General features: G+C 41.5%; 2 protein-coding genes across 2 annotated transcripts in view; one reads left to right on the plus strand and one right to left on the minus strand.

Annotated features, from left to right (window-relative positions):
* On the minus strand, positions 1-7,142 carry LOC113020278 (uncharacterized). Its single transcript, XM_026164091.2, has 2 exons — positions 7,043-7,142; positions 1-5,615 (listed from the first exon to the last, which is right to left on the minus strand). Exons 1-2 carry the CDS (start codon positions 7,086-7,088, stop codon positions 4,339-4,341), a joined length of 1,323 nt encoding a protein of 440 aa, XP_026019876.2. The 5' UTR covers positions 7,089-7,142; the 3' UTR covers positions 1-4,338.
* cacng2a (calcium channel, voltage-dependent, gamma subunit 2a) overlaps positions 7,084-26,286 on the plus strand; it is an 87,535-nt gene continuing 68,332 nt past the window's right edge. The window contains exon 1 of the mRNA XM_026164092.2: positions 7,084-9,190. Within this exon, the coding sequence (XP_026019877.1) occupies positions 8,965-9,190 (226 nt within the window). The 5' untranslated portion in view covers positions 7,084-8,964. The remainder of the gene's footprint in view (positions 9,191-26,286) is intronic.

The following is a 26,286-nucleotide window of genomic DNA, read 5'->3' on the forward strand; positions in this document are numbered from 1 at the left end:
ATGACTTATATTTTTATTCACTTTTTTGTTATTTCATGACAGTACACACTCAGTTAACTTACTAGCTGTAAATCACAGAAGCACATTTTTATTACTGTCTGTTGCTTCAGTAATGTGAAAAAGTACAGTGTTATCACATATAACTCTTTTCCTTTTTTCAAATAGCATGTTCACATTAACTAAGTGATCAAATAAATGCATTTTATTCAAGTCTGAAAGGTTTGAAGAGAAAGTACAAGGGCAACGAGACACATGAAACATGGGCATTAAAATACTATGATTTTATAGGAAAAGTAAAAAGACAAATTCATGGTAGGAAATATTGTCACATGTAAATAATATTCATTTTCGGTGGAAACCTTCCCAGAGCTATAGGGTTACATATGGAAGCTGGGGATCAAAATTTTAGGAAAAAGGAAAATCTAAGGAGTCCGAAATAAATCCACCTGGTAGCTTGAAGATTAAGTAAGGTGTTACGTCCCCTGGCTAGTCTAGGGGGGTTAAAGGGACGAACATAAATGTGGATAGAAAAGGAGGAGCCAAGATGGTAATTCTAAAAGGTTTATTTAATACTGGTGATGGGGTTCAGACCGAGGTGTAACGTCAGGGAGAGCCAAGGCCAACATAACAAAACATCCCTGACGTAGAAATAAAAGAAACTTACCGAACTCCAAAGAAACAAAATATACAACCTATAACCATAACCTACCTAACACATAAACAGGAGAAAACAGGGTGTCAAAACAAAAGGCAGCTCTCCCCTACAAGCAGTCTGAACATGAAACAACAATGCTCACACAAAATACAAAGGCATGCAAGCCTGCACAAGTATGGCAACCAAAATGGCCAGAGGGCACAGAAGCACAGCTCCACAGGCCTTAAGTAGTGCTCTGCTGATTACCAATTAGCCGGACTCTGCGCAACATCCAATCAGGACAGAGGAGGTGGAGCCTGGACAAAACAAAGGGTTAATAGGGAGAAGAGACATCCTCCTGGGGGATGTAACACCCCCACCCAGAAAAAACAAACATAAGTTTGTTAACCTTACACCATCACATTCTTGAGAGGGCATCGGCCACAATATTTTCACATCCTCTCTTATGCTTTATTTCAATGTTGTAGTTTTGTGAAATTAAAGCCCACCTCATCAATCGTTGATTGTTGTTATACATACGAGAGAGGAACACGAGAGGATTGTGATCAGTGAAGACCTCTACAGGTTGGGAAGTAGATCCCACATACACGTCAAAATGCTGAAGAGCCAGAAGCATGGCCAGAGTCTCCTTTTCAATTGTCGAGTACCGCCTTTGATGAGTATCGAACTTCTTGCCAAAGAAGCAGACAGGATGACTCACTCCTTGTCCATCATCCTGAAGAAGAACAGCTCCAGCCCCCACCTCACTGGCATCCACTTCAAGCTTGAAAGGTTTCGAAAAGTCTGGAGCAACAAGAACAGGTGAACTCGACAGAAGACCTTTTGCACATTCAAAAGCATGTTGACACTCAGGACTCCAAATGAATGGTACCTTCGGGCTGCACGGGTTTGTCAGTGGTGTTACGACTTCAGAAAAATTCCTACAGAAACACCTGTAGTAACCAACCATCCCCAGAAATCTGCGCCGCTCACGGCGTGTTGTTGGCACAGGAAAGTTGAGAATGGCATTAACCTTTGCACTGATAGGGCGAACCTTGCCCTGCCCAACTTCCTTTCCAAGGTAGGTCACTGTAGCCTTACCAAACTCGCATTTAGCCAAGTTGAGGGTCAAGGAAGCATCAGCTAAACGCTTGAACACAGTGGTTAAAGTGTCGACATGCTCTGACCAGTTGGAAGAATAGATGACCACATCATCAAGATAAACATTACAGTTCGCCACACCAGATAATACAGTTGACATTAACCTCTGAAAGGTAGCAGGAGCATTTCTCATTCCAAATGCCATGACTGTATATTGTAAAAAGTGATCAGGTGTTACGAAAGCTGAGATTTCTGATGCTCTGTCAGAGGTACTTGCCAATAACCTTTAAGAAGGTCAAGCTTACTCACATAAGCAGCAGATCCGACGCTGTCAATACAGTCCTCAATACGGGGCAGTGGGAAAGAATCAGGTACTGTTACTGCATTTACCTTGCGGAAATCTGTGCAAAAGCGAGGTGTTCCATCTGATTTTGGCGTAACCAGGCACAAAGAACTCCATGGACTATAGCTTGGGATAGCCAATCCATGCTTCAGAAGGTAGTCTACTTCTGTGTTCATCATTTCCCTTTTCGCCATATTCACACGGTAAGCATGCTGCTTAATAGGCACTGCATTCCCAACATCAATGTCGTGCTCTATTATAGTACGGGAAGGCATGTCCCCAAAGAGTGTTAAATGAATGTTGACGAGCCTTTCAATGTCCAACTGTTGCTCACGGGTCAAGTGGGACAGATATATAGACAACTGGGACAGTACCTCAGAATTAAGCATTCTGGCATTCTGGTAGCTGGCATCACAAAGTTTGAGCCCGTCTTCATCTAAACTTGACCTCAATCCTGAGGAAGAGTTCAACAAGAGAGTTTCTGGAGATGAGATTTGCTCTGACGGAGATGCCACAGGCTTATCTGCGGTGCCACAGAAAGAGTCAGCTCTAGAATGAAAGGATTTGAGCATATTGAGATGGCACAAGCGTGTTTTACGCTTCCTATCTGGTGTTTTAATCACATAGTCAGTGTCATTTACTTTCTTATCCACCTGATATGGTCCACAGAAGCGGGCAGACAATGCAGAGCTAGCAGTTGGTAGAAGAACCAAAACCTTGTCACCTGGATTGAAAGATCGAGGAACGGCTTTCTTATCATACCAACTCTTCATCTTCCCCTGAGCAGAGGAGAGGGCTTCTGCAGCTGCCAACCTGGCCTTATGGCTCTCTCCACAGACGCTCCATCAATGGTCAGAGGAGCATGTTGGGTGTGCATTCTCCTGAAGTCCACAACAATCTCCTTCGTCTTCTCCACATTCAGAGAGAGATTGTTGTCAGCACACCACGTGGCCAGGCGTCTCACCTCACTTCTGTAGTCGGTCTCATCCCTGTTGCTAATGAGACCCACCACCGTTGTGTCGTCCGCAAACTTGATGAAGAGGTTGGAGCTGTATGATGGAGTGCAGTCATGGGTCAGCAGAGTGAAGAGGAGGGACCTGCATGCATGACCTGCTTGAAAAGTTTAGACAGAAAGTTAGTTCCTTGGTCTGTCTGGACTACTTTTGGTAAACCAAAAGTAGTGAAGAACTTTGTCAAAACTTTAATCACCAAAGGTGCAGTTATTCTCCTGAGTGGGACAGCTTCTGGAAAACGAGTCGAAGTACACATTGCAGTCAGTAAAAACTGATTACCATTCTTTGACTAGGGCAATGGACCAACACAGTCCACAATGACACGTTCAAAAGGTTCACCAAGTACTGGTATAGGATGAAGAGGAGCTATAGGAACTGTCTGGTTTGGCTTTCCTGCAATCTGACATGTTTTACAAGTGCAGCAAAACTCAACTACATCAGCCTTCAATCCTGGCCAAAAGAAATGGTTGAGTATCTTGTTGTACGTTTTTGTAACTCCCAAATGACCAGACAGGGGGTGCTCATGTGCAAGGGAGACTACGTAGTGACGATACTCAAGAGGCACAACAATCTGATAAGTAGTGCTCCAGTCACAGTCATCAGAACAGCTTCCCTCTACGTCTGCTGTTAAACTTGGGTGGGCAGTCCACTTGCACATCAAGACCCCATCTTCCAAGAAATAAGAAGCCTTTTTATTTCCTGTTTCAGAAAGAGAAGTAAAGCATTTAGTCAATGAGGGATCAGACTTCTGAGCAGCAACAAGGCTTTCACATGTGACTGGCAAGTCTAACTGTGGGAGATGGAGATCCTTCCACTTCTCAGTAGTATCCTTTGAACCACTTTTAAGATCAATCAGGGTTTGCAAATCATCTGTAGCCAGAGCCTGAGCCAACGAAGAGTCTGACAAATCAATTTCTGCAGCTTCACGTCTTGCTTGAGCCCTGGTGAGAACACAAGCAGGAAAAACAGATGGAAAACAGGTTGCTAGGTCGTTGCTCTTCAAGTTTGATTCTAGATCATTTGTTACTTCGGGAACAGGTTGCACTTTTCCACCAGCAATATCATTTCCCAAAATAAACTGCACCCCTTTTATGGGAAGTGAGGGGCGTACTGCCACAGAGAAGATGCCATTAACCAACTTTGATTTGATGTGTACATAATGCAAAGGAGCTTCAACATAGCCCATTTCAACTCCTTGAATCAGAATGCTACCATGACAAGAGGAATGGTCACTCAAGGGTAATACATCAGATAAAAATCACAGATCGTGACCCTCCCGTATCTCTGAGTATTTGAATGGGTTTTTCATCCTCAGGCTTCCCAGTCAATGACATAGTGCCATCTAAGGGAAAGGGTTTGAAGCAGGGATCAACTCCTTCACTTTGGTCCCCTCTCTCAGCACGAATGGTTTTAATTAAACCTACTCCTTTTGGTGACTGGTTCTTGCGCTTCAAAGCGGGACATTCAACAACAACATGACCAAGTTTATGACAATAGAAACATTCCCTTTCAGTCCTTGGAGCAAAAGTCTGTCGTGGGCTTGAAGGATCCTTTCGTGGGGGAGGTTCTCTGGTGGTAACTTCACGTTTCTGCACAAAAACAGTTTTATGAGTCAGCACAAATTCATCAGCTATCACAGCTGCTTCTTTCAAAGTGGAAACCTTCTGTTCATTAAGGTGTACAACAATGCGTTCTGGCAGGCCATTTTTGAACTCTTCCAGCAGTATCAGTTCACGTAAGGAGTTGTAGTCAGGAACTTTACTTGCTGTTATCCATCTATCAACAAGAGTAGCTTTTTCACAAGCAAACTCTACAAAAGTCTGATTTGCTGTTCTTTTGTGATTGTGAAAGCGTTGCCTATACGCTTCGGGAACAAGTTCATAAGCAGCAAGGATGGCAGACTTCACTACATCATATTTCAAACTTTCTTCCAAAGACAAAGCAGAATAGACTTCTTGTGCTTTGCCTACCAATTTGCACTGAAGAAGCAATGGCCAAACTTCTCTCGGCCAGTGCAATGACGCCGCAACACGTTCAAACACATTGAAATATGTATCAACTTCTGATTCACGAAATGGAGGTACCAACACAATGTTTTTACTCACATTGAAACCACCTGGGTTTACATGGGAGGAGGTTGTTTCATCAACAGATGAATTTGCAGAACTAGGTTGAGTAGTAGTACTTCTTGAAGTCTGTGCCTGTAACTCCAACTGACGCAGTCTGACCTCCCTTTCAATCTGCAACTCCAGCTCCAACCTTTTCAGCTTTAACACCTTTTCTGTCTCTGTTTCCAACTCTGCCTGACGAGCTTGGGCTTTATCCTGAGCCTCCAATTGTAATTTAGCCAAACGTACCTTGAGTAATACTTGTCTTGAACGAGGAGAAGATGGAGTAGCAAAAGAAGGTGAGCCATTAGTGCTTAACTTTTCCACCGTTTGTTGCTCCCCAGCAGCAGGGTTTTGCCCTTCTTCCTTTAACACAGCAGGCTTCACTCCTTCATTAGGGGACCTGTCAAGAGGAACTGGCAAACGAGGTGATTTAGAAACAGGCCTTCTTCTACAAGTTTGTTTGAAACAGCAGTTTTCAAGTCCTCTTTCACCATTTGCCTTGATACATTTAACTCAAAGTGTGCTGCTATAGCAAACAAATCATGTTTTCTACACACATTTAGCTCCTCCCAAGAAGGATTACTCAGAAATGCACTCAAAGTGAAAACACCAGTTGCCATACTAACTACCTCTGCCAAATACACCAGCAGAAACAAACTCCAAACCTTCACCATCCACAAATGGATTAACCAGGACTTTTATCCCAGACGAACCGCCAATTTATGTTACGTCCCCTGGCTAGTCTAGGGGGTTGGCCAAGGCCAACATAACAAACAAAACATCCCTGACGTAGAAATAAAAGAAACTTACCTAACTCCAAAGAAACAAAATATACAACCTATAACCATAACCTACCTAACAACACATAAACAAGAGAAAACAGGGTGTCAAAACAAAAGGCAGCTCTCCCCTACAAGCAGTCTGAACATGAAACAACAATGCTCACACAAAATACAAAGGCATGCAAGCCTGCACAAGTATGGCAACCAAAATGGCCAGAGGGCACAGAAGCACAGCTCCACAGGCCTTAAGTAGTGCTCTGCTGATTACCAATTAGCCGGACTCTGCGCAACATCCAATCAGGACAGAGGAGGTGGAGCCTGGACAAAACAAAGGGTTAATAAGGAGAAGAGACATCCTCCTGGGGGATGTAACAAAGGTTAAAGTTACGTATGATGATTCTTGTATACTTTTATTTTAAGTAACAACTTAGAGCTTTAATTTATAGTGTGTTATTTTGAAAATAAGGTGAGCACCTCTAATTAACTGAGAAAATAATTTCATGGGACCTCAGAGGTTCGATGTCTTTGGGTTACACAGGTTTTATCAATTGTAATACACACGTTTGAACACCAGGGGGCGACAAACTTCACGAAGGAACATCAGCGCTTCAGGGAGCTGTTCTTTCAGCACCACAGCCTCTCACACAACACTCACACAACATCGCTGCGCTAATGCCGGACATTACTTACACAGGAGCCCGTAATTATAAAAAATAAATAATAATAAAATAATAATTGAATGTACCGCTGGGTTCATATCTTCAAGCACTCAATGTCAGCCAAGCCTCATTCACTCTCGCTACTAAGCATCATTAAAGAAAAATCGCGTAATCAGAGCGGGGATGTCTGCCTGTAGCGCCGTGCGCTGTAGCTGAAAAATCGAGGCTTTTAGTAACAAAGAACAAAACAAAAAACAACAAAAACGCGAGAAAAGTGACATTTAGAGTGGCTACTTCACAGAAGAGTGCGAGAGCTGCAACGATTGGATCGGGCGATAATCATCACAATAAAGCCATTAAATGCGTAAATTCCTACATGTGTGCACAAATGCAACCCACCATTCAAGAAGAGAGAGAAAGCGAGGGGGGAGAGAGAGTCCACCATCGCAACACCCCCTCCTTCCGTCCCCTCCACCACTCACAGAAACGGAATTAAAAAATCTTTAATATCTTTCCAGCAACTGGCCTCCATTGCTGCAGCGCTGAGCGCGCGCACACACGCCGACACTGTGGGCCTTTAAAGCGTCGCCAGAGCGGAAGGAGGAAAGTGACCCTCCGATTCAAGAGCGGCTTCTTTACACTGAAGGAAAAAGGGGGGAAACGGCTGGAGTGGATATGTTGAATGTATAGCGCTGCTCACATTGACATCGTGACAACACCAGCGCTGTCCGTGGATCTGTGCGAGTCGCTCTCCTGATTGTGTAATATCATTTTTTCACCCCCTTCCTGCAAAAGCGGCCGAACCTGCACCCGAGAGCGCAGGAGAGAGAGCAGCGGCAGAAGCAGCAGAAGAAGAAGAAGAAGAAGAGGAGGAGGAGGAGGCGAGAGCAGGGGGATCGCAGCCTTCATCAGAATTTATTTTTTCTTGTTATTACATGGCGCAAGGGCTATACAAACGGGACCGTCCTGGGTGTGATACTGCCACGGTGAATTTGGATATCCACGCAGCAGCAGCAGCACCATCCTCCTCCATCCGCCGAAGAAGCACCGTGGGTTGCGACGGCGCCCACACCGACTCCTCATCCTCCTCCTGCCGGCTCCATGTCGAGTGATGGTCGGCTTGCCTTGCTGGATGCTCCCCGCTCTCTCCGGATCGTCGACCACCGAACCTCCTCTGACCGCAGACCCCCATTTTCGGCGGAAACCTTCCCAGAGCTATAGGGCTACATATGGAAACTGGGGATCAAAATTTTAGGAAAAAGGAAAATCTAAGCGGTTAATTTATTTTTTTTAACTAATTTATTACTATTTTTGTTAGGTTTCGATCTGGTTTTGAGCGTGTGTGTTTCTTTGCGCCGGCTAATGAATTAATTTAGTCGTTGAGCCTTGATTTCCTCATTCCACCGGGTTGATTTGTGAGAAGACAGATTTGCTTTTAACCTCACAATAGGCTGTTATAAAACACGCAGGGAATCGCTTTTATTTCCTCTCGACAGGACTCGAATCGGTCCGTTTGTTTACTCTTCGCTGTCACCACTAATATGACAGATTTAGATTTTGTCCTTCGTTTCCTTCCCCAGTTTATTTTTACTAATAAAAGCCACTAGAATAATACTATTAATAACAACAATAGTCTTTAGAATAGCTCTCTTTCTGAATACTTACTAGTAAACGTAATGTTATAGCCTTTGACTAAAGCAACTTGTTGTAACAGAGTATTGAACTGTTGTACTTCAAACCTGCCATTACTCCAACACCGCACCCCCCACCCACCCAGCCGTCTCTTTGCTCCATTTGAGCTCGTGTAAATTCAGCTCAGTGCTTATAGCTGTGATCTCTACAAGTCAACGAACAGGTTGTACAAAATCAGCCTTGCTTGTCTTTTTAGGCTCCTCTTAGTTACCCCAGGCTTTAATTAACCAGTCATAGATCTGTGTTAATAATCACATTTGTAGCTTTTGTTTTCTTGCTGCAAGTGGCTCCAGTGCTGGGCTCCATCTGCAGTTCCAGGCCTGCTGAGGTGCTGTCATCCTCTGCATACCTAATTTTTCCACACATCTTTTTGGGTGTGAAAGTTAAAACAAACAGAGAGGAGAGACTTCACCGCCTCTTCCTCTCTCCCCCTTCTCTCTGCCATAGTTAGTTTTTTCTCTTGTTTTGGTCCTCACCCAAACGCAACCATAAGGTTCCTACCGCATCCTCCGCCTCCTTCTTCCCTCTCCTTCCGCTCGAGTATATCCCGTTTTTTCGGTTTGATTTGGTCCCGCAAATTTTCAAATATTTACTTCCTATACATCAAGAGGAAAGGGGGTCCCCCTTTCATGGAATGCGGAAACATGGGTCTGTTCGACCGCGGAGTCCAGATGCTGCTGACCACGGTGGGCGCCTTCGCGGCCTTCAGCCTCATGACCATCGCGGTCGGCACGGACTACTGGCTGTACTCCCGCGGCGTCTGCAGGACCAAGTCCATGAGCGAGAACGAGACCAGCAAGAAGAACGAGGAGGTGATGACCCACTCGGGCCTGTGGAGGACGTGTTGCTTGGAAGGTAAGAGGAAAGTCGGTTCTTCTGTGGTGCTGTAGTGCAACATAAACTTTTCCAACGTGTTCATTTGCGTGCGTTTGAAGCCGCCCGCCCGAGAGGCCTCAGCACTGCCACGACACAAGTGTACTGTGGGAGGGGAACCTATTCTCTCTCTTTTTCTATGCTACTCAATGTAAATGAGATCCACTGCAGAGTTTCCCTGCAAAGGGTGTTTAAATGTGTGTCAAAAGCCAAACGATCTCTTAGGATACTGAATACGTCACTGACCTTCTTGGTGCCTCAAATGATACAATCTGATAGAAGGAAAGTAAAAATGCAACATGTGACCTGGCTGCTGCTTATGAGCTTATATGTGTTCTGCATTTATGGGGAAGGAGATTTCTACCTTATACCAAACAAATCAACGTGCTGTAAAGATCTGACACCATCATTTAGGTTTCATGTTCTAAATCTGTTTGAAATGAACTTCACTTTTTAGCACTTAGTTATGTTTTGTTGAAAAAGAAACAAAGAAATTTCACTTTTAGCCGAAATGACAAGTCCATTTTCCAGCAGGGTGAAACAGGTTTCTGTGAGGAAAACCCAAAGGACTACACGGATGTGCAGCTAATAGATGAGAACAATTCGGATTAGAATGAGTTTTTCTGAATTTGTGGATGGTTTCAGTTTTCATCTTTTTCATGAACAAACCAAAACTTATATCAGTAGAAATGGCATCTGCATCTTGCAATGGATCACAAGGTCAAGAAAAGTTAGCATGGATCCCAAAAAGTAGGCTTTCCACATAAATTCTGTCTAAAACTAATGTAACTCATTAAATCTCAGCAGTTTTGAGCTTTGGAAGAAACTGTTGTAACTTTTACCTGGTGTAAAATAAGCCCTTATATAAAAATCACGAAACTGAATTGCTGCACTTCAACGGTTAATTTTGGTGTTTAGCTCCTGCAGGCAGGCTGAATCAGGTTTCCGGTTGCATAAAAGTCACCCACACCAGTCTGGAATTGTTTATTCAGTCCGGCTTTAGAGTTTAAATAATAAATTAACAACACATTCACAGGCTGTAGGTGGAGATGAACCTTCATCATATATCACCCTGATATATTGGCATGCCAATAAGCTGGTCTAACCCTAATTAAAGGAAGCTGCAGGAGATCTGTACCTTTAAAGAGGATGTGACACCGGGGCAGCACGTTGGACAGAGCGTGAGGACCCAAAAGTCGAGATGCAGTCACATCTGTCAGCAGGCCTGACCTGCCTGACAACCCTGATGATGGCAGAGCTACCTTCGACCTCCCTGTGCCCGGTACTTTCTGAGATGTCAAACTGCCTCACGTCCTGAGTGCAGGTTTTCAGACGACCTCGAGTGTCTGCCCTGTCAGACGGCGGCGGCGTGTTTCCTGTCATGCCCCGGTGGAGGCGGTCGGTGCTGACTTGGAGTGAGGTGCTGTAACCTTGTGAGGGCACAGAGCGTTACAAATCTGTTCATCGTCTTAGCTGTGAGCCCCTGAAAGGCCTCAGTGGCTGACTTCATGCTCTTCTGCCCCCTGTGATAAGCAGCACCCTCTGTTCAAAGTTTAAGAAGAAGAAACATTTAAAGCCGCTATAATGAATATCTTTAAAATAACTATGATAAAATAGCAGTGCGAAAGAGGTCGCTTGTGGAGTAGGGATGAATTATTGACCAAATCTACAGCTTTCCTTGGCTTACAGAGCTTTAAGGAGAGTTTAAGGTCATTATTTAACTGTGGAGGCAGTGCACCTCCCTCTTTGATTTCTGCTCACTATGAAACAGCAGGTTGTAAGAGACTAAACAGAGGGCGAAGGTGGAGGAGACCAAAAACAGACCAAAAAACAGGAGTGGAAATTGAAAATTTATTAGCTGGATACAAACTCAGATCCAAGTGATTTGGAGCTGGATGTGAAAATAAGAATCTTTTTGTCAACATCCAGTTAAAGACTGATAATATATTTAAAGAAAAAACAAATATGTTGCCACTTCAAATGTTTAGACACAAAAATGACATTTAAATGATGTGTGAAACAATGTGCTTTTGCTTTAAAATGAAAAAAAAATATATATATAAGATTTGTCATGTTTAAAAATTCTCCCTAGTTGTGTAAAATTGACATTTCTTTCATTTTTAGTAATCATGACAGGAACAAATTAGGAAGTCAGGGGACACTGCTATAATGCCACAGAGTCCCTGTAGGGAGGAGGTTGGGGTGAATGAATATCCGAACAAAACATTTAAATTAAATATGGCTGAACGTTTCCTGGTTTAAAACTATTGTAGAGTGCCTTGAGGCCATCATTGTTGTGATTTGGCACTGAATTTTAGATGCCAGTCAGTTGAACATACTGAACGTTTCCTTGTTGAGTCTGATGATTTGCTGCTTTTTTGTCATAACTATTAAAGTCTGAATATAAAAGCAAATTAACAAGTATTTTATGCTTTTTCAGCAATTTCAAGGCAAAACTCTAAATAACCTGGAGCACAAAAATAATCATTAATTGCAGGTCTGCTAAAAAAAAAAATAGACATGCCCGATATGCAACAACGGAAATATGTCACTCTGAAAATGAAACGTAAGGTAAAGAACAAGGAGTGTAATCGTATTCAAGTCATGCTGCTGTTCCTGTTAATGAGATTCAATACATTTACCCTTAAAAACACCTTTATTTGGTGCACAGCCCTTCTTCCGATCACAGCATTGACACCTCAGCTGATCCCGAGAAGCTGCTCAGGTGCTGGGATCAGAAAGCTGCGGTTTCACCAACACAGCTCGAGATGTGAGGCAAAAGAGCTCAGCTGGCCTTCACCTGATAAATAAGAGGAATAACACTAAACACTGATACAGTGATTATATTAGTCGACATAGGATCACAGTTACAGCTGGAGTGTAATTGTGACAGTGACTGGCTTTTATCCCTGCCAGGCCATTATTTAATTGGCAAACAGAACAGCACGGAGTCAAGATGAGAGCAAAAAACATCACACTTAGACTCGCTGTGCGCGCATGTGTGTGTGTGTTCCTTTTGCATTAGCACAATGTGCTTCTTCCTTTGAATCCAGGATCAAAATGGCAGGAAATAAACCCAGATTTGTCATTTGTGATTCATGAATGATCCCCGGCCCAGAAGAGGCAGGGGAGTGGAAAAATGGGGCCACTGCATTTACTCAGCGGGGTCAGATTCATTTAAATTCTAATTCAAATGACTTCCTGCTCAGGAAATTGGGTCTTAAAAAGCGAGTACATTTAATTATAGGTAGTTTGAGCAATTTTATACCAAAAATTGTGAGGGGGAAATTGAAAAATAGGAAAATATAGAGCGGATGCAGCTGGAGAGAGGCAGCGATAAGCACCAAACCCTGCCTTGTTTCAGCACATAGAGAGTCAGGAGGAGAGATATCAAGTTTACATTTCAGATGTTAATTAGGCTTCAATTTGTAGCTCCGCTCTATTAAATCAAAGTGCCAAGACGGATAGTATTCACGGTTCCCCGGTTCCTCTAAAGTGAGCTGGTGATCAGGCAGCGGCTGAGGCTGCAAATAGTTGAAGTGGTCGCTCCATCCTCCTCGCAGCAGTGAATGCAGACTGTGTGTTTGGCAGCTCGGTATCCCACACATTCTGCTTACTGAGTGTACGCAGGTAGGCGACCGTTTGTGTTTGTATAACAGCTACAGAAGAAGAGAACCTGTGAAAAAGCAAAATGGGAATACCCACACTGGGTGCACCTCGACCTCTGCTCCGCTCACTGCTTGTCAGAGAAACAGAAAAATCTTTCTCCTGTGGATCTACAGAAAACTGATCATTTACTTTCCCTCAGTATAAAACCGTGCAAGTGTGCTTTGGAGGTTTGCGCTGGGTAAAACACAGAATATCTCGTATTGATTTAGCAGATGTTCACTTTTCCTTTCTAAAGCTGAAATAACTGATCAGTCAACGCTGTTTGTTGCACATTTTAGGATTTGCTGCTTTTCTTTCTCAGAAATTGATTTGAACTGTTGTTTCAACAAATCGGCTTTATATGAAAATTGAAAAAATGTCACAACTTTCTCTCAGTGAGCAAAAGTGACACCAAAATGAGGCAGAAATGGAAGCTGCCATCTTGCACTGATGACTGGAAGACATTGTTCAGACTTTGGTGGGTTCAGGGGCATTTAAAGAAATGTGGAAATCACATGGATAACAGTTATAACAGGATGCCATATGTGATTTTCCATCACTAAATCTTTCTCAAAAACAACAGCAAGTTGTGCAACAGCATTTAAAATGATTTTTTTTTTTTATTTCTGGAGGAACTAATTTTTCCGTTTATTATGACACCGCATAATTTGCATCCAGAGCTTTTGCAGTAGCAACTTGGGACGCATTGAGCTAAGAGTGACGGAAAGCGGTTATTGCTAATAGTTTTCTAGATGCTGGCATTTACTGAGTTTTACAATATCTATAAAATAAATGTATATATAAATCTATAAACATTTCTATAAAACTGTTACTTTTTAGGTCACATGTGTTGTGAAGGTTTTGTGTTGTTGGTTTAAAGCTTTGACTTTTGTGTTGGCTTTAGTTCAGGATTCCTCTTTTGGTGTATTCATCACTGAGTTTGAGTTTGTGCAGCATTATCTGAGCACTGGTTTCTGTTTAGGCTCATGCCTCTAGTTTTCAGCTGTACCTCCCTCCCTTAGTTGCATCTTTGTGGTGCAGTGTTTCTTTGAGTCAGTCTTGTTAAGTGTGAGTTTTCTTGTTTCTGTGTTTAGTCGTGTGTATTTTGCTTCAGTATTTTTGGCTTCCTGTACTACTTTTCTTTTCTTGGATGTTTTGTTTTGGTTTTAACTTCTTGCCTGTCTGATCGTGCTGATTACATCCACCTGTGTCTTGTTCTCCTCCTGTTTCTGATCCTGTCTGTTGTCCTCTTTGGTTTTGTCCCTTCAGTTTCTTTGTTCCTTATCACTGTTCCCACCAATGGGTCTGTACTTCCGTTTGGAATTGCTCACCTTTGGATTCTGTTTTTTGTACTTAACTTTGACTGTGTGGCTTTACTTACTGCTTGAATAAAACCTTTCTTTTATGAATTTGGATTCACCTTTAAACTGACTCTGAACAACGTAAAGTTCAAGAGGCTGAGGGCAAAGCCTCAAAACCACATCTGCAGGCTCTATTTCACTACTGCTCACAAGCATTTATGTCAGCCTTACTTACAAATGATCTCATCATATCAGCAACGTGATGTGATCATGGTGTATCTTCATAGTTAATGCTTTATATTTTGGACCTAATATCATTTGAGTAAATAAATAGATTGGTAATCAATAAGTAAGGCAAATTTAGTCAAATCGTGCCGGTGCATTTATCAATATGCAGGCTGAGTTTTTCATCATGTGGCCAACAATTTCTCAAACATGTCTGCAGGTAGAAGAATTTTGTGTGTTTCTGTGCTTTTGCAAGAACATGCACATAATACAAAACTTTATGCCTCAGATATAGGACCCTTATTGTCAACTGCAAAATTCCTCATGGATATGACTAAAGTTCAAACGGAATGCGTCACTCTGTTCAAAGCTCTCTGGGGATGGATCACTTGCTGTCACATTCCTGAGATGTGATTGGTTCCAGGGACATCAGATGATTTCTGTTGGACCCCCTGAGGAGATCGTTTTAACTGGAACAATGTCATAATCAGCCAGCACATTACAGCACAGTTACCAGTTATGTCATCGCACGGATAACACAAGCTGCAACGAAGAGTAATAATTGATCAGTTGTTTTAGCATCTAACTCTTTTTTTTAAGCAAACCGTCACTTTTTCCATCTTTCCTATTCAATAAATCAACTGCTTTCATGCTTTTAGGATAAAGCAGCTCTAGAAACAGGACCATCATCATGCTTCAGGAGGTTTCTAGGACTAAAAAGTGCCTTTGATGGCTTTATTTTGAGAGAAACATCCGATTCTTTTATGCACTGCAAGTCTAGAAAACTTTCAGTATTAGTGTGAAAATACTAATCTGAAAAATACTAAGTACTATTTCTTAATATAGCTCTTGATCACTTAAATGAAAACACATTAACGTGGCACAATTTTAGGAGTTTCCTTGAAAAGGTTTAAATTTTTATTTATTCTGTGTCCGTCTTCCTTCAGTTTTTTGATCCTCTTGTCAAATGTTTTATTAGTTTAGGTGAACCTGGGGCTTTAATCAGTCCACACTGAACAGTGGCTTAATTTTCTTTTTAGTTGTTTGATTTTATCTAGACATTACTTTAGTTCTTTTTGGTCCTTTGCCATTCAGCCTTAAACCAGCATTAAAAGTCCAGTGACTGCGGTTCCACATACACACAGATGTGGTTGCACACAGTGTGGGTGCAGAGAGAGATTCAGCTGGTGAAGCATGAACGGTGCAGAGTAAACATGTGTGATGCGGATGAATTGGTCCCTGGAGGCCGCCGCTCCTCCGTCCTATCTGGGACGTCTGTAAAAAAGCCGCCTCTGCTCCTCCCTCCTCGTGCACGTCGCTCGTAATCTGAGGCATTCGTCTTCATTACAGCGCCACCCTCAGGCTCTACCGTGGCTTCAGGATGAGGACACAGTTTAGGAAGAGACGTTGGAGAGAAATGGTGCACTTCATGATGAAAGAGGGCCACATTTTTCTTTTGTGCCTGGACCTAAAGCAGTGAGACTAATCTAAGTCTTTCTAGCTGTGTCCAAACCACAAAAGCTAAAATACAATAACTAACTAAGCTGTGAAAGTTTTTTCACTTAGTGTTCGCTTCTTCCAGGGTTTACACCGCCTCTCGCCCTTTGAGAGCTGGCACACACTCCAACCTGCTACAACCCTTAAACTGGATAAGCAGAAGAGAATGGTGGGATGGATGGATGCTTTTTCATCTAATCATTTGACCTATGATTTATGAAATTTCAAAGAAATACCCTTTATATTCTAAAGTCCCAGTTGGTGTCCTTAAATTTCCTGTTTTGTCTGAATCACAGTCCAAATCCAAAAGAGATCAGGTTCATTCTTGTTGCATAATGTTGCAGGTAAAGAAAATATATTTAGAATATTTGTAGCATTTTTAAACAAGACTTTGAACCTATGTTGTTTGTGAGTCTGTACATGCTCGCAACATTAATATCTTTAGCAGGTAAAATATCAACCTGTTCATCATTCTAGCACAGCCTATGTTGAACCTATATTATCAGGGAAACATAAATATGTTTCACAAAAGCGTTTTTGTGCCAATTCACCCAGCATCTGTTGAGATCAAGTAGCATCCTCTGGGGATGAAGGCCATCGCAGAGGTGCAAAAAAACTGCTGTTGAGGCTGGCTCCGAAAGAGAGTCATCCCTAAAGACCGTGTTAAAATGTCCAACTTTATAGCAGAGATATGCATGTGTACAAAAACAGGGCATTTTTTTGTTATGTTGTTCTTCATGGCGGCTGTGTGGGGGCAATTTCTTTAAATTCACTGATACAGGCAGCTGTAGAGTATAGCTGCTGGCTAGGCTTCAACTGAACTTCAGTTTAACACACACTTTGCTAACATGTTAGCTACTAACAGTCAATCCAAAAATGATCACATCTGTCTGCAGAAAAGCACCAGAGCAACATCTGTAAAACCAGGTTAGCCATAAAGGTATGCAGAGTTATCAAATCAGGGAGGTGACATTTTTACAGCCGCTTATAGTCGAGGCATCAACCAACTGATCTCCGTCATGGGTTATTAAAATGTATCCAGTGGCTGATCATTCAAATGGGTGCATATTAAGTTGGCTGTGGCTGAAATGGTAGAGAAGGGCATCCTTTGATCACAGAGTTTATTGTTCTATCATCCCCAAGTGTAAAATTGGCCCTTAAATATCTGTGCTGCCAGATGTGTATGCGCTCGTGTGTACTCATATTGCTAAGGTGCTACATATATACTACCCAGCATGCTTGAATTTTGTGCTGCTACTCAGGTTTTTTTCATAAGGGCTCTAAAGAGTCAAAGGCAACATGTGGGTGTGTCTTTTTGTTGTTATGTTAAGAGGTGACGTACTATAGGAGACTTACACAGCTCCTGTCCATCACCCCAGATCACAGTTCACGATTCCTGCCTCATGATTTTATGTATTTGTATGTGGGAGTATCTGTGTACTGCACATTGGTGCATCTGAAAACACATGTGGGAGTCATTTCTGTGCATATTGTGCATGTTTGAATAGTGATGTTTGTGCTCAGTGCATAACAGAGAGGCAGGATGAGATAAAAGAAGATAGCAGTGCAGAGTGGCAGAAAAGAGCAGGATTAGTCTCATAGTCCAATCAGATAAGGATTACCCAGCTGGAGCATGCCCACCCAGGCTAATGCTCTGGCCCTAAAGTGGCATTACACTGTATTATGACACCGATCCCCTGTACGTACAGCTGCATGGGACGGATTACAGTTACAAGTCGAGGGCAGCGTAGATGGAAGCGAATACGGCCACTTGTTGGAGTAAAAACTGAGCCCCCTCTCCTCCGACAGTATCGCTGCTCTGGGCTGCCTCCCCCTTTCATCTGATAACACACTGTGTAAAGTGACTGAGCTCTATTGCACTGCACTGTCAATGCTGTGCAGCCGGCGATGGATGGGCTTCATTTTGCCCTCACCGGAGCTCCGCTGAGACAGCACACAGTCACTGACGAACATGACTATTTTATTGGTCTTCACCTTGCCCTCTTTATTGCCCACTAAGGCCAAATTACAGACCAGACATTATCAGATTAAGCCCGGGCTGCAGACAGTCTAAGAACAGTGCAGAACTCTGGCCTTTGGCTGTGATGCCGTTAAGGCTGTCGTTTATAATTCTCACGGCTACAACCAACAGACTCAGATATCAGTGTAGAGTTTATTGATTACGTGTCTGGTTGAGATCATTAGACAAATATAGTCTGTCTTCAGTTTATATTAAACCTGATGTCTTTATCTTTTGTTTCAGATTGCTTTAAGTCTGCTTGGTTTGTCCTTACTTCTGGGACCAACATTTTTAAGTTTGCTTTACTCCCGGGGTCAAAAACTCATAACAGTGCAACAACTTAACAGAAAATAGGCCCAAAATGGGATCCAAATAAACACAAAGTAGCATCCAGAGAAGTTTTCTTCCAAACAACATTTGGAACAGAGTCTTGTTGCTAGCAGCGGTCCTTTAACTCTTTGCACCATGGAGGTCACTGCACCGAGACCAGACTGATGAGAATTAAAGAGGCTGCCTATTACTACTAAGAAATTGTTCTCCAGCGAATGAACCCTTGTACACTTGTAAGACTTTTGTTTGGTTTTTTTTTTGATTGGATATATTTGCCTTATTTAGTAATTAAAAAGAATTCCTGATTTGCAGGTATTAATAATGAATATTTAAGGTGGTATTTTAGCTGTCAAGTACTTTGTCACAGTTATGTAAAGGAGCTGTGTTATCACTTACCTGTCACTTACCTTTCCAGAAAGTCTTTGATATAGCACCAGAACCAGCTCTTCACCTGCTGCAGGTTCTGGTTAGAGCAACCGTCTAGCATGCAACTCCAGAGCAGAATAAACACTTCAATCCACAGCTGTAGTCTGAGATGATGGATTTCAAGTTCAGCTGAGTGACTGTGTGGAGAGGGTGCTCAATGATTGAAGGCTGCCACAATCGACTGTGGTCAGCGAGACACCCAGCAGGGAAACACAACACAGCAAAGGCGTGGACAGAGTGTGGCAAATCAGTTTCAATCACTGTCCTGGACCAACGAAGGAAAGCTGTAAATAAATAACGCTAACACGAGCAGCCAATTATACTTTGGCAGCAGACAGACAAAGTTTGGTAAACACTGTCCCCGCCTCACCCTACTGCCTGAACTCTTTCTGCACTGACTCCACTCACAAGTTCTCCTTCTTCATGGAGGTGAACACTGCATCTGTCCATGTTTTGTTAACCAAGAGAAGAAAACCCATAAACATAACCACACACAAAGCATTTCGATAGCTTAACACTTGTAGGGAAGTTTTATTGCATTTACAGTGCTGAAAATACGCAAGCCAACTTAGTCTTATGTATAATCTGCTATCATATAAACTGTATGTAACACAGTATTGTGACATATTTCTGTTGTGCTTTGGAGATCCAAAGCACAAAATACAATCGTAAAATAGAAAAAACTGAATTTTACGTGCTAGAAACAGTAAATAACTCATATGTTATAAATATTAATTTCGTGAAATACAAAACAAATTGAAAACAAATGTATTGAATAAATAAGTAATGGATTAAAAGTAAGTTAAGCAATTTCTAAGAATGAACAAAATGTGGTTAGACTGATGTTTAAAGCTACATTTTAGACACCTTAATTTTAAAAAGCTAGCTTAAAAAATACATTTCCTTCCCAGTAAATCAAAGTTTGAAAAAGCATTAGTGCTGAACAATGATAGAACCAAACACATCCATCATCAGTCTTATTATTAGCCATGTCGATCATTACATATCCCCTCTCATTCTCAGACAGATCCCTCGTAATGAGAAAAACATTTATCCTGAATTATGGCAATCTCGATTGAACCACGGAGGTTTAAAGCACACAGCAGACATCATTCTGATTCCCTCCTTGTACATTAATAGTGATGGCTCTTTGTGAAGCTGCATTCGGCTGTCCTGATGAAGTCTCTGAGATTAGATGGACAGCCAGAGGAGTGTGATGGCACGGTAATTGGTTTAGTGTATGATTAATGCCTTGGATGGCTTTGATCAATGAGAGAGGGGCTGTAAACTTCGGTAGCACTCTCCCATAAATGCTGTCGCCCTCTTTGCATGGAGATGCCCCCCACCCACCCGTACTCCAGATATGCGCTTTAGCTACAAATTAGGAAAAAAGTCAACTACAAAGCATTAATGACGGGACATGCTTTGAGGAGGAGAAACATCAGTTATTAACCGCTCTGACCCCCAACACCTCCTCGTCCTCACAGCCAGAAGGGCTGCATGTGTGTTTCTGTGTGTTGATGCCACGTGATATTTTTTAGCTGCAGTTGGTCCTGTTGGGTGGGGTCTATCTTTATCCTACATGACCAGAGAACAAATCGATATGAAACATACCCAGGGCCAATCTTTGTGTAAGCAAACTGTGTGGCACCACAACTGTGGAACCACGACTGCTGGCCGTCTGCTCCTAACTCCACATATTTCCATGACAATTGGTAGGACATATGGATTCGAAACAGAAGCCACCTCAAATCTGTATTTTTAATAAAGATTCTGATCAACATCTGCTGGTGTAAGAATTGTACTGTTACCACAACATTGCATTGATATGCTCTCAGATTAAAAGCACTTTATGCAGAGATGCATAAAGAACTGCTGATTATAATCCTTTAAGCTTCCCAATGACGATGACAATGATGAAGGTGGATGAGTAATAATAATGTGGCTTGAAATATCTCTGTGAACATTTAAAAACAACCAGGCAGTGTTTCAAACTCTAAGTAAAAACTTTAAATTCTGGGAATTTATTTCAGTGTGAGATGAGAAAACTGATGTCATGCTCATGTGAGTGGAGCTTGCTTTTAGTCTCCAACAGCATCAAATACTAATGTTTTGTCAGATGTTCACAGAATCACAGAGAAACACTAAAGGTGAGCTTGGTGTGAGAGCTGTGATCCATCAGCTGCAGCAGCAGGGAAACAGATAGGGTGTTGCTTCCACCTCGTCATGTATGGATGCTTCTTTGGGACCCCCTGACTTTTAAACTCACCGGGTACCACTAAACATCATCTTTTAACATGCACGAGTACGGCTGCTCCCAAAGAATACATCCTGGTAAACAAACAACTGATTAAAATATAAACAGGCTTTGTTGATTTTTCGAGCAACATGACCGTTGGTGATGTTCAGCATTGCCGTGTCCAGTGAATTAGGATAACTTGTGCGTATCACACTTTTCTAAACAAACAGCAGTATTTGACACACTGTAATGTGAAAGCATGAGTCAGTATGGTAAATATGACACTATTGCCATTTGTCAGCTAGCTTAGCTTAGCATAAAGACGGTAAACATTGGGAAACTGGATATGTTCAAGGCAGCAAAATGACTCTGAATGCATCATAGCTTAATTTGTTTCTGCACAAGAGCTGCAAGGTAAAAGAAAGAGATATGTCTGACTAAGTGTTTGCAAAGCGCAACAGTTTCTTTTGCTAAGCTAAACTACCTGCCATTTGGCTCCAACTACAGATGTACACAAAAGATATCCAAATGTTTTCAGTTTGCAAAAAAATATTTGTGTTTTCATTTGCTGCAGCTTTTTAGATTTGAATCTATTTGCTTCAACTAATCATTGGGGGTTTTATGTGTCCATTTGGGTATGTTTTGGATATTTTAAGAGACATTATGCCAAAAATCCAACATTTAATATTGTGTTTTGGTGTCATAAACTGAATTTCTGTGGATTGCAGAGATTTTGAAGACAGGATAACATGAGTAAAAAGATTTTTTTTTAATTTTCCTTCCAAACAGAAAAACTCTGCAGTGTTTGGATATCGAGCACCAGCACAGTCAGACTTCTCAGCCATCATCGTTTATTTGATCTCAGCCGCTGTTTATTAAAGACATGTTATCCCCTTGAAAATGTAAAGTTTGCATGTTAAAGTGGCTTGAATAACCACTCGATTTTCAGTAGGATTGCACTCTGATTATGTAGAATTGATCCTCTTACATTGGAAGTGTAATTACCAGCAGGTCTATCTCTGACTCCATCGCAGTAGAGCTGCTCTCTGTTCCACCTCCTCGGCCATATCCTTAAGCTGTGGAAGCATCCCAAAGAGACCCTGTAGTAACTGATAATTAACTGCAGATACAATCCATTCATTTAAAGGAGGCACAATTCACTCTTTTTTCCTGCAATAGCACAGAGAAAGCAATCTTCCTTTTGATTAATTGGTGGTGTCCGTGGTGCAGTTCATTTGCAATCTATTACAGCGTATTTGCTTTGTGTCAGAACACAGCCCAAACACACTGCATCATCTCCGAGTTGGTTGAAGGTATGAAGCAGCGTTGGTCTGTTTGGAGGTTTTACCCCAGCTCAGTTTAGTACAGCCTGCTGATATTGATACTAATGTGATAACAATAACAATAGTGGCCATGACTGTGTAATGTAATTGTGTAATGGATATGCAGCATGAGGTAACCATTCTGTTTTACCCACACTTGCACTGTAAGAGCTCATGTTCAAAGAAGTTCTCGTAAAGGTTTGGCAACTTCTTTACATGTACGTCGGCCTTTATGAGAATATTAGCATTCAGTTTAGTAGTTTTTAGTTCATTTAACTTTTTTAACTGTACAGCTCTACATCTGTATATCTTTATATGTCTATGTGAATAGCTAGACATGTAAATTATTATGATTTTTATCATTTTCATCATCTTTGACATGGAAATACCAAATATAAATTCCAAAAGTGTCTCTGATGCTCTCAGCTGAAGATTTGTTGATTCCTAATTTACTGTGAGTTTTGTACTGGCTAAAAAGAGTTCAATATGGACCCTTGAAATCTATCTTTTTCATAATTTGGCAAAAAAAAATTAATGTAGACTAATTTTTAAAAAATCACCCAAAGATTTTAAACAAGCGATTGAGACCAAAAACAATAAAAAAATGCTTACAGAGGTCATAAATCGCTTGAACTGGGATATTCTGTATGATCTGGCAATTAGAAGAATGCAGGTTTAAGACACTTCTGAATAGGTATCACTTTGACCCCCAGATTTAAAATGTAATTCATTTAGAAGATGTCACAATTAGTAGTCATGTTCACAAAAGACCCAAAGACAGACAAAGCTGAGACAGACAGGCAGGTGGATAAATAAAGGAGCTTTAGTCGGGAACTTGTGGATTAACAGAAAGTGCTTCACAGTGTGGGAGGAAAAGCCGATAAACTAACAAAATCCAAAAGAACAAAACAAATGTAGGGAGCCAGTAGGAGAAAACAAGGGATGCCTCCCCAATAGGAGGATGATGAGACAGCAGGAGAACTCACAGACTGTATACACACCGGGAAGAAGACGCAGGTGAACTTTCAAAAGGATTTTTTTACTAATAAGAAACTATAACTAGATTCCTGTAAATGTTACGCTTTCTCGTATCACTGCAGTATAAAGTTTCTACTAGCTCTCCTGGAAAAGTAGCTGCTAAGATGCTGTGGTTAAAAGGAATCAAAGGAATCATGGTATACAAAGAAACAAAGCAGCACTAAAGAAAGCAGACAGAGATGTTCCCACCTCTGCAAAGCCCTCTTAACACCCAGTGGGAGAGCTGCTGACACCTCTGCGACTATCACAGAAGTCTTGGACTGAGGTGATGGGAGGTCTGGGTCAGAGGAGGACGTACGGAGGTAACGCCAGTAGGGCAGTGCATGACAGATGGAGGAGCGAACACAGGGCAAACAAAGAGGGCAAGGAGGAAGTAAAAAGACAACATGATGCAGTTTCATAAGGTTACACAGGCAGAGAGGGCAAAGATGATCCAGTCCAAGTGGCCCTGCATAGTATTCAAAGTGTATATACAAGGCTTTATAGTGTATTTAGATATCACATGTCTTTGGCATTTGACTGTGATTGATTTGTTTTCTGTGCAACAATGCAAAGAGACTAGACAGAGTTGTAATTTCAGACAGACAGACAGACAGACAGACAGTTGAGCCAATGGGATTGATTACTCTTTGGTTTTTTATACTGCAGGACAGACGCAGTAACAGGTTGCTCGTTCTCACCCCTGGCCTCATTTTTTAGGTCACTTCAGTTATCAAACAACCCTATAACCCTAACTCTGTATCTTAGAGAAAAGTAAAATGGACCAAAAAGTTTTCGATGTATCTAAATAATGGTTTTCTTTGTTCTGTGACTGACGACACTTAGGAAACAATAACGACCACAAAAAAAAACTTAAAATGATATGTTCTGATTGGATAGGGTTGAGGTTGTTATTGAAAACAATAAATCTAGCTAACAGTATGACACAGTAAGATACTGAGACAAACTGAGGCCTTAAATACACAGTTAATCAAGAAAAGTGGACACAGCAGAGTGACGAGACACAGCTGAAACTAATTTTTTTTTTTTTTTTTGCCTGTCCCGTTTGGCTCTTTTGCCATCAGAATTATTGTCTAAAGGCGGATAAAAAAGATGCCCAACGGATTTACTTTACCAAATGGACCATCCCAGCCTTGCCGTAATGGTCTATTTGATTCACCTTTTATTGTTTATTTTACTTTATTTTCACTTGCTAAATACGGGACAGATTTGACTGGGGAAAAGAAAGGGGAGAAAGAAAGAGGGAAAGAAAAACAGCGGGGAAGAGGGACGGGGATAAAGGGCAAAAAACAAAAACCACCAAAATAAGCAGACAAAAAATACATATTTCAATCACCTTGATCACCTGTTGAGAAAGAAAAAAGAGAAAACAAGCAGAAGAAAAAAAAGAGCAATATAATAAACAACATCACGATGATCTATGGCATAGGTGTCAAACTCTGGCCCGCGGGCCAAATTTGGCCCGCAGCCTAATTACATTTGGCCCGCAAAGCCATACCAAATTATTATTAGAACTGGCCTACTGGTATTATACAGCTATTATATATATTGTTTAGTATTAAGCTTTGCTTGTTCCATATTCAGTTTTTCAGAAAAACGTGTTTGAGTCCATAAGAAGAGATTCATTCTTAAATCTGGAGGAAGATTTATTTTTCAGTAAATATTAACGTTAGCCCGCGACTTTGCTCCAGTTTTGAATTTTGGCCCACTGTGTATTTGAGTTTGACACCCCTGATCTATGGGAATATAACACTAAATACTAAATATTAAACATTATTGTCCAGCACGTAAGATCAACAGTGTGCTTTGAAGTAGGAGCCAAAAAGGGTGTAGTTTGTGTGTGTGAGCACCCGTGTGTACACCTGTGAGCATGAGTGCGCTTGTATTTAAAAGGTTCCTTCCTGTAATGATCTGCTAGAGGGTGTGGGGGGCCACAGCCCCGTCCTCCAGGGCATGAAGCAGGTATGGAGGAGATCAAAACTCCAGACATCCAGAGGCCCCCAGAACACAAGAGACCAAGGTCTGTCAAATGGAATAAATTCTGTTCCTTCTAATATATGTTCTAAATATTTGACTCCTTTACCACTCCAATATGGAAAGTTTATCATATTATTGTTTTGTAATATGTCAGGGTTGTTCCAGATAGGTGTACGTCTGCATGGGATTAATGAAGACTCCGTCAATTTTAGAAACTCCCACCATGCTGTCAGAGAAGAGCTGATGCTGACGCTTTTAAAGCATTCATGTCGTTGGATGTTTGAGCTGATAAATGATAGGTCAGAAATCTCTAGATTATTGCAAAGTGCTTGTTCTACATCTAGCCAAAGTTCGTCTAAGAAGGTATGTTTTAGCCATCCTGAGATAAACTGAAGCCTGTTGGCTAAGAAGTAGTGCTGAAAGTTAGGTAGTTCTAATCCTCCTTTATCCTTGGTCTTTTGTAGTGTTTTTAAGCTTATACATGGGGGTTTATGTTTCCAAAGGAATTTGGACATATATGAATCGAGAGATCTGAACCAATCTTGTGGCGGTTTAGTTGGGATCATTGAGAATAAATAATTTATTTTTGGTAAGACCATCATTTTTATAGCGGCAACCCTTCCCATGAGTGATATGGGTAAACATTTCCAATCTAGCCAGATCATCTTCTACTTTCTTTAAAAGTGGGATATGGTTTATTTTTGTTAGATCTGCAAGCTTGGGAGAAACATTAATACCTAAATATTTTATATTTCCAGATTGCAGTGGTGTAGAAGAGGAATTATGGAAGGAGCAATTAATCGGAAGGACTGTAGATTTTGACCAGTTAATTGAGTAATCTGATATTCTTGCAAAAGAGTTTATCAATTCAATCACCCCAGAGATATTGGTTTGTGAGTTTTGGAGAAAAAGTAACACATCATCCGCATAAAGGCTGATTTTATGTTCCACGTTCTTGCATTTTATGCCCTTAATTACTGTATTCTGTCTAATTGCTGCTGCTAGTGGTTCAATAAAAATTGCAAACAGTGAAGGGGAGAGTGGGCATAACTCAA

The sequence above is a fragment of the Astatotilapia calliptera genome, chromosome 4 (genome assembly GCF_964374335.1).
Source record: "Astatotilapia calliptera chromosome 4, fAstCal68.1, whole genome shotgun sequence".
NCBI lineage: Eukaryota > Metazoa > Chordata > Actinopteri > Cichliformes > Cichlidae > Astatotilapia > Astatotilapia calliptera.